Below are 8,865 nucleotides of genomic sequence, written 5' to 3'. Positions count from 1 at the left end.
GGAAACGGTGGCAGAGGACAATTTTCGGCCATGCCGGCAGACAGTCCCCTCAACTTAATCGTTTCCCCCGGAGTGGCTACGTAACCACATTCATCTTCCGTTCTGGTTACAGAGGAGCATAAATGTAAACTGAATAATAGAACAGAAAGCAAGCGGAATATAAAGGCCCTCGGATTTGGGAATGGCAGATTTGGTTATTGGCCTAGATCCAACAAAAAGGTGCCCTTCCGCCCCGTTAGATCTAGAGTGGGCAAAACCGGTTTGCGTTTCATCAGTGGAAACTGCCAGATGAAGCCATGTGGAGGTGGGTGGGTGGGAAGTCTGTCTGGATGTGGAGAGGCTGCATGGTTTAAGATACTTCTGGCTTTTATGTGCAGTCTCTGAAAATTTGTTTACCCAAACAGAAGCCTCAGCCTGCTCTCAAGGGGCAAGTCTCAGGTACAAGAGAGTGCACTCAGAGGCATTCTTTAGAGGTGAATTCAAGTATTTTTTACGTTAAAGAAATATAGATAGATTTGTGCTATTTTTAAAGGCCAAAGAGCCGTCTGTGTTCTGTGCAGACCACAGACCAACCAACAAAATCCGCTCTAAACCTGCGCGTTCCGATACTTCGAGAGACCAGGGGGGTTCTGGAAAGGATTACAAGATTCTGAAAATGGGAAGGACGGCTGAACGCTTCAGGGACTGCTACAAAAAAAGAAAAGAGAGGGGCGGGTGGCGGAAGGACGCTCAACACGTAAATAAACGGGGGGGGGGGAAGCACTTGGAAAGTGGTCTGGTGAAAAAGCAGGCACGAGAATCCTCACATTCATTTCGGATGAACACATTTCTTTTTTTAAAAAAAGAAGCAGCTTGCTTCCTCCGAGAGAAAGGCAAACCCAGCATATATAAATTGCAGACAGTGGGCGCCTTGGAGCAAGACGATCCGGCAGGAGTGCGTGAAACTGATACGATACGTAGGGTGGGAGTGTCGGTGGTTATTCCATATCCTTCACCCTCCGGCAGATCTCCGCTGTGAAGTCCGAGCATTTGGCGTTACCTCCTAAATCTTTGGTCAAGACCTGAAACGGAAGGGGAAGGGGGAAGGGGGGAATTTAATTTCTACAATTGGGGCTTTTGGATACAGACGCTGGGTGTGTTCAGTACATAAGAGGGGCAACCTTCGACAGCCTCCATTACCAGCTGTGCGCAAGGACGTTTCCAGGCAAGAAGTCACTTTCCTGGCAGGGGCTCATGGGAATTGTAGTCCGTGGGCATCTGGAGAGCCACAGAGTTTGGTCACCCCTGCCGTAGAAACTATCCCTAGAGGGGCAGCTAGTTCACAGACTGACACAACACAGCAGAGAGAAATGTGGTGGCAGCTTTGTTGGGGCAAAGAATTGTCAAGCTTCAACTGACTTAGGCAAGGAAGATGCTCAGCTTCTGAAATCTGACAAGATCAGACCAGCCCGTGTCGCCCCTTCAAAGAGCCACGCATCTCTTGTGGCATTTAACGAAGGCCGGAGGAAGAGAGCCTAGCCTAGGCGGAAGAGAACGTGGAGAGGGGCCGGGGGTACCTTTCCGTCCCTGATCGTATCGAAACAGGCATCCTCGATCCTCTTGGCGTAATCCTGCAGCCCCATGTGACGCAGCATCATGACCGCGCTCAAGAGCAGGGCCGTCGGGTTTGCCAGGTCCTTCCCGGCAATGTCTGGAGCGGTCCCGTGAACCTACAGAGGGAAGGAGCTCTTAGCGCATCGACGGCTTGGCTTAGCCGTGACGAGGGATCTTTTAAACCAAGCACACGTGGGTAAACATCAGCAGCATCGGGAGCACGTGGCCCGGATATGACAGCGATTGCGCTGGCTACCGATCTGCTCCCGAGCCCAATTCGAGGTGTTGGCTTTGACCTTTGAAACCCTACATGGCTTATCTGAAGGACTGCCCTCTCCCTGTTGCCTCTTGGTTGTCCCATCTTGGCTGTCCCATCAATTGTAAGAACACAAGAGAAGCCCTGTTGGATCAGGCCAGTGGCCCCTCCAGTCTAACACTCAGGGTCACCCAGTGGCCAAAACCAGGGGGCCATCAGGGGGTCCCCCAGCTGGGCCAGAACTCCAGAAGCCCTCCCACTCCTGCCCCCCAAGCCCCAAGAAAACAGAGCATCACAGCCCCAGAGAGATTCTTCCGTCTAGACCTTGTGGCCAAGAGCCTCTTATGGATCTCTGCTCAATTATCCAAAGAAGCTTTAAAAGGGGGCCTGGTTCGTCTCTAGGGCGCTACTGGATTCTAGTCTAGCCATCCCAGAGCTGTGTTTCCGCAGAGGAGGTTCTCACCGACTCAAAGATGGCAATTCCGTTAGCACCAATGTTCCCGCTTGGCGTTACTCCGAGACCCCCGATCAGCCCTGCGCACAAATCACTGCCGGGGAAGAAAACAGGCACTTGTGAAGATTGCACATGAAGGCGTTCTAGCAGAGCATGTTAAAGCCCCCCAATGCTGCCAACACACTGGGCTGGAGGGAAGTGCAGGCCGAAGCTTTATCCACATGACAATATTTAGCAAACTGAGGGCCAGAACGCATGCGCCGATGGTGCCCAGCCCAAATACTGCGTGGAATGAGGGCAGGATGAAGGGGTCAACAAGGCAGGGTTTGGCCGTGCTCCTAAAAATCCCACAATTCTTTCCAACAGCTCACCTAAGGATGTCACCGTACAAATTTGGCATAACGAGGACGTCAAACTGGCTTGGATCTTGCACCATCTAAGAGAGAGGGGGGGGGGGAAAGAGGCAGGTTGGTCCGACCAGGGTGCCCGAAACAGTTGCAATTTGTATAGCGTGAGCCTGTTAATACTCACGTTCAAGCACACAGTGTCAAGATACATTTCGTTGAACTTGATGTCTTTGCACGTCTCCGCCGCTTCCCTGCATTTTTGCAAGAACAGGCCGTCGGACATTCGCCTGCAAATGGACAAACGAGAAGTGACTTGATTGGTCAGGGGAGATCACAAGGGATGCTAGCTGGTTTTGGCAACATAAAGAGAAAAGCTAGCTGTTCAGGCCCCACGTTTCACCACCAAAGGAGCCCCAGAGTGGCTTACAAACATTTCCTCCTACATCTCCGCACGTAAGGCACCCTGTGAAAGAGGTGGGGCCGAGAGAGCTCTGAGAGATCTGTTTTGCGAGAACAGCTTTTACAGAACTGCAACTGCCCCAAGGTCTCCCAGCTGGCTGCATGTGGAGGGGAGGGTAATCAAACCCAGTTCTCCAGATTAGAGGCTGCTGCTCTTTAACAGAGCACCACATTGGCTCTCCTGCTGAAAAATGAAGAACTCCCCCCACTCTATCCCTTGCAAAAACGCCTGCTACCCAATGTGAAAATCCCCATTTTGCTCCCTTTTGAAATCTGAAACAGAGATATCACAGCCTGGTCACTCAGTTCTGGCAACCCTGTGGCCCAAAAACCAGCATGCCCCCCTTCATTAACACAAAGTATTCTGTGTTGGTCAGTCAGTAACGGGCACCTACATGATATTCGCTTTGTGTACAGCAGTCACTTTGCTTCTCTGGTTGTTTCGGGCGTACTCAAAGGCAAAGTTCGCAATCCGCCGGCTGGCTTCTTCCGTGATGAGCTTGATGCTCTGCACGACACCATCGACAATCTGGAAGACAAGCAGTGGGGGATGCAGGCGTTAAGAAGCTGAGGGGTGAGATGCAGGACCAGCAATTTTGGTTAACCAGCAAGCCCTTTGGGACATGGGCCAAGTGTGACTGCTCCTCTGCTCGAGGGACTGCCGCCACCCTTGAGCTTTGGGCGAATGGGAGGCAAACTGAGGCCGTGTTAGCTTGCATGGGGCGCTGTCAGAATCCCCTGGTTTCTGCCAGGAGTGTTTCAATCTGCTTGTAGCCTTTCTGTAACCATTTTGGAATTGTAACCACTTTCTCATCCTGTCTCGCTGTTAGATGAGGCGCCTACGTCAAGGTCAGTGCTTTCTGCCCAGTTAGCTGTGCTGGCGGAGTTCCCGGACTCTGCACCTGGGTTTTATAGTGTTGCTTGCTACTGTGTGTCTGACGGCTGCTGGAGGGCGGGAAACTGAGGATCTATCTGAACTGTTCTGATCTGAATTTGCCAGGACTGTCTATGAATTCCTAGCTCGAATAAACTTCCATCATGAAACACAGTGGAGTCTTATGTACAAGTCTGAGAACTTGACAGCCACCAGATCCCCCATGGCCAATCCGAAGCCCCCTGGGGCTGGAGGCCCGCCCACTTTCTAAAGACACTTGGTGAGTGCCACGTCTCCCCCAGGCACCACGTTAGGGACCCCTGTTCTGAGGAAATAGAAGCCAGCACCGATATGCCACTCCCACTCTGCAGACGTACCACGTGCTCGATGCCGCTGTATTCGCCCTCCGTGTTCTCTCGTATTGTGACTATGTCGACGTCTGTGTAAGGGGTCTTGTAGCCTTCTATCGACACGCAGGGACGGATGTTAGCGTAAAGGTCGAACGTCTTGCGGAGCAGCAGGTTCATGGACGGGTGGCCGGCGGCGATGGGGGTTTTCAAAGGGCCTGAGGCAGAGAAGAAGAGCTGTTTATTTGGAACCTGCTTCTGATTATCTTGTTTGCATTTTTTTTCAGGGTTTTTAAAACGTCTTTTGAGAAGGATGGAATAGTGGCATAATGGACAGTGTCTCAGACTAGGTCTGGGTTCAAATCCCCACACTCTGGGTGACTTGGGGCTCCGTCCTCCTCTCACAGCCCGGCCAATAGCAAACGTCCTCTTGCATCAACCCCGAAATACCTTTCAGTCCGATTTTGTTCTTGTCCATGGAATCTTTGGCATCTTGAGGGATCATCCACTTCCCTCCAGGCCCTTGGATCGCCGTCACGATTCTCTCTTCGAAATCAACAGGAGCCTAGAGGCAAAGGGTTGCAGGTTAACTTCCGAAACAGGTTCGGGGAGAAACAGACAAGGAGCCGCCAAAAGGAGTTTTCTTCCAGAGCCCCTGGGATTCTACCAATCTGCAAAACAATGTTTTCAGGACAAATGACGGGAACTATGTTCAAATGCTAAGGCAGAAAATGGCACAAATGTTGCCAGCAGACCGCTGCTTACTACAGCACCAAAATGGCGTCTTCGCTGAAATCAAAACAAGCTCAGACACTGTACTGCACAATGTTCCTTTCCTCCCTGAATTTTAAGGAAAGCATGGCCCCCAGCATGGAAAACACAAGCCACATGTTACGATGCCCAAGTCTGCCGGCTACTGCAAAGTCATCTGTTACTCTGAAAGCCACTACTCTCCCTATCACGGGAAACAGCCGTTCCCAGATACGATGATCCTCCCTCCAGATCAAAGATCCTTTCAGCACGGAATTTCTCCTTTAAAACAGTTTCAGGGGACAGCCGTGTGGGTCTGCAGTAAAAGAGCTAGATTCGAACCCAGTAGCCTCGTGGAGAACGGCAAGAGTTTTGGGATAGAAGATTTCTCCATTCTAACTCACCTCTGACAAAGTGAGCTTTACTCTCGAACGCTTAAACCCTCAAAAATCTTGATCTCGAAGGGGCTACCGCAAATGGACTTGAACCTACCGGATGCCTTTCAAAAGACCTAGCTGCACTTGTGAACAAATCTTAAGTGAATGTATCTCAGCAGCGTTTGGAAAGAAGAAAGGTGACATAAATTAGAGCGCGGCTTACGGCGGCAGCTTCGAAAATCTTCACGACGGCGTCTGAAATCTCTGGCCCGATGCCGTCTCCTGGAATCAAAGTGACCGTCTGCGTCTAGGGTTTAAAAAGAAACCCACCAGCTGTTATGATGGCAGCTGTAAAGTGCATTGTGGCAAACATTTGTCTTCAAATTAATTTTTTTTGAAAGGCCTGACAAAGCTACATGCGGACCTAGAAACGCAAAGGGTGTTGATGGACAACTGAGGCTGGCTGTCCCCCCCCCTGTTGCGTACACATCCTAGATCTACCGCTGGGCATTATGGTCCAGATTAGTGTACAGCCTTCGTTGCTCTATTTTGGTTATATACCGTTGCTTAGTGGCCCACAGTCTTTTCAAGAGGATGGCGTTTGGCCGCTCCCAAGAGAACTTTCCTCTTTCTCTCTCTCAAGCACAGAAGGAAGTGCCTAGAGTTCTGTGCAGACTGCAGTGCTACACAGTTTGTGGGGAGAAAGGAGATCTGCTGGGAAATGCCAGCTATGCCAAGTGTTGCTTTTATGACATGCTTAGAACAAACTTCACTGCTGAGGTGTAATCCTTTAGGAACACAAAGAGGAGAAGAAAATACTCAATCTGAGAAGCAGGGCCGTATGTTCTAGATTGCGAGAAGCTCAGCATGCTGCTAGTGATTGCAAAAGAACGATGCAAAAGAAGGTTCTCAATCTCTTTTTCCCCCTGTTAAATTTTCCAGCCTCAAACCCAAATTTAAGCTGTACACAGTGGGAGAGGCTCAAATCACCCTCTGTGCATTAACTTTCTCACTTAAAAAAACCCACAGTTTTAATATAATTCAAGAGGATCCCCCCCATCCTACACACACAAATATTTATATCCCAGTAGGCTTGCATATATTATTAGTTTCGGAGCACGTGTGAACTAGTATTTTCAGATTAAGGTGACTGATCTGAGAAGAGCTCAGAGTCAGGATGTGTTTTATTCAGTACCTTGAGAAGCTTCTTGAAAAGAAAAAAAATACTAGTATACTCACAGTACTACCAAAACATCTGGTCACCTGTTTTTGGAATTTGAAACCCCCCAATAAGCGAAAGACCTATAAAAAAAGGCAAGAGAAGGAGAGAAAGACAAAGATTTTAGTCAAAGACCATAGGCTGAGAATCCGTGAGTCTGGTAACACGCTTTTAACAATGCATTTAAACGTATCAGCGTAATCGTTTAAATGCTGAACAAATAGGATTTTTAAAACATGGTCACAATGCATATATCACACTGCAGGTGAGAGGGACACGCAGTGGACACTGATACACTTGAGTGGAATTGTGTGTTTCCTTTTCCTAAACAGAAGGACTACAAGTGGCTTTTTGAAACTCCCAAATTCTAAAAGCAGCACAGAATGTGGAAGATAAGGATTTCTACTTATAAAATATTTGCGAGCATAAACCCCGATGCTACAGTCATTACATCGCTTATTGGGTTTGATCTTTAAAGCCCTGTGTGGCTTGAGACTAGGGTGACTGAAGGACCCATCTTCTCCCATGTGGGCTGGCCCATAAATTAGGATCACAGGACCAGAGCCCTCCTGACTGTCCCACCAAATCAAAGGAGCTCGTTCGGGGGATATGCAAGACAGTGCCTTTTCGGTGGCGGCCCCACAACCATGGGACAAGCTTCCCAGGGAGATACGTCTGGCCCCTGCACTTTTGATTGTTCGGAAGATGCCTTTATTTAGAACAGCATTTGATTAGACTGGTGACTTATAAATTCTGGTTTGATGCATTTTTATGCACTCTCTATATTTTATTCATATTGTAAGGCTCCTTAAGCTCCTCAAGGGGGAAAGGTAGCTAATATATGTTTGAAACAAATAAACTGGAAGCAAATGCATTCTCTACATCCGTGAGGCGTACAGTTAAGATGCTCCCTTGGTTCCCCACAAAACCTCATCTTGGCATTCGCCTGCCGAGGATCAAAGTCCATATAACGGGTGGGGAGACAAAAGCTTCTCTAAAATGAATAACGCTGCCAAAAATCCGGTTTCCCTAAGTAACTGCACACTACGTATTGCCTTGGGAAAGAGTACTGCCTTTAGGAGCATCACCACCCACACATCTCGGCTGCTCACCAGTTCTTTCTGATGCGCCCGGCAAGTATCCTGGTAACCGATAAAAAAAGGATATTGATTGATGACCAAGCTGTTTTTTGTTTTCTCTGCCTTGTATATTACATACTCCTATATAAGCAACAGGGCGTGAAGGTCAACACCAGTACCATGTTGATATGTACACGGAGATGTACACCTTCCAGAAATTTTTAAGGCATGGGGAGGGTGACAGGACCAAAAAGCCCAACTGAGAATCGATGGGAAAGTGGAAATATATGCCTTCGCTGCTTTCTGATCAAGGCGAAAACTATTTCACAGGAATTACAAGGTAAATATTCAGTGTTTATAACTGAGCACACAACGGCGTCCTATTTGGCTTGTTTAGGAAATTGACACGTGCAAAACACAGCAAAACTGCAAAGAGACCCAATACTAAAGAGAGATCGTGGTGTTCACTGATTAAGCCCTGTGGCCTCTTAGCACATGTAACTTTGCTTCTGCCTTCCGATCATGAAAGTGTTTTGCAGTAAATAAAGGGACGGGCGTTATTTAGTTCAAACCGTCTCACAAAGCCGAAAGATGTTCTAACGGCATTTTGTCTCGCTTACTAAGGTTCATCTAATTGGTAACTCTACCTGCTGCACATTCCTACTAACAAGGTAAAAGGTCCCAGGTAAGCCAAGAGTCCCCTGACTAACCACCTTCCGATCAGCCCTTTGCAGGAGGGTCACAGCTGTGCAAGCATAAAAAGAGGAGAGAATCTCTATTCTGTTCTGTTGATTTCCAAGTATGGTCTCTTTCCCTTCCAGTGTCAACAGCAGCAACAAGAAACTGACTAGCTCTTCCTGGCTAGTGAATTTCACCCTGAATTTTTTTTTAAAAAAGGAAGTTTCTTCTGCCTTTCAAGGACTACAAAATTAATAAGGACTTTAAATGAAGAAGGGCTCTGGGTACCAAGAAGGGCTCTGGGTACAGAGGGTGGTAAAGGAACCTGTGAACTCCAAAGGCTTCTGCAACTACTACCCCAAAATGTACGCTAGTCTGTCTGCAGTAGTGGAAGACGGGTTTTGGAAGGCTGGCTTGGGAGGACAGTGTGGA

The 8,865-nt window shown here is 48.4% G+C and overlaps 1 protein-coding gene across 5 annotated transcripts in view; it reads right to left on the bottom strand.

Annotated features, from left to right (window-relative positions):
* Window positions 1-807: 807 nt before the first annotated feature.
* Window positions 808-8,865, bottom strand: part of IDH3A (isocitrate dehydrogenase (NAD(+)) 3 catalytic subunit alpha) — a 37,213-nt gene continuing 29,155 nt past the window's right edge. For 2 of the 5 annotated variants that reach the window (XM_077318358.1, XM_077318359.1), the window contains 10 exons: window positions 6,721-6,759; window positions 5,681-5,764; window positions 4,781-4,895; window positions 4,361-4,548; window positions 3,505-3,638; window positions 2,835-2,937; window positions 2,675-2,739; window positions 2,313-2,397; window positions 1,557-1,709; window positions 808-1,061 (listed from right to left, as the gene is read on the bottom strand). In XM_077318358.1, the coding sequence (XP_077174473.1) occupies window positions 978-1,061; window positions 1,557-1,709; window positions 2,313-2,397; window positions 2,675-2,739; window positions 2,835-2,937; window positions 3,505-3,638; window positions 4,361-4,548; window positions 4,781-4,895; window positions 5,681-5,764; window positions 6,721-6,759 (1,050 nt within the window). In that variant the 3' untranslated portion in view covers window positions 808-977. Of the gene's footprint in view, window positions 1,062-1,556; window positions 1,710-2,312; window positions 2,398-2,674; window positions 2,740-2,834; window positions 2,938-3,504; window positions 3,639-4,360; window positions 4,549-4,780; window positions 4,896-5,680; window positions 5,765-6,696; window positions 6,760-8,865 lie in introns of those variants that run through there. The other 3 variants (XM_077318356.1, XM_077318357.1, XR_013227510.1) reach the window with 2 other exon arrangements.

The sequence above is a fragment of the Paroedura picta genome, chromosome 18, assembly GCF_049243985.1.
Source record: "Paroedura picta isolate Pp20150507F chromosome 18, Ppicta_v3.0, whole genome shotgun sequence".
NCBI lineage: Eukaryota > Metazoa > Chordata > Lepidosauria > Squamata > Gekkonidae > Paroedura > Paroedura picta.
The sequence above is the reverse complement of the archived record's forward strand: the minus strand, read 5'-3'. Positions and strand labels throughout refer to the sequence as shown.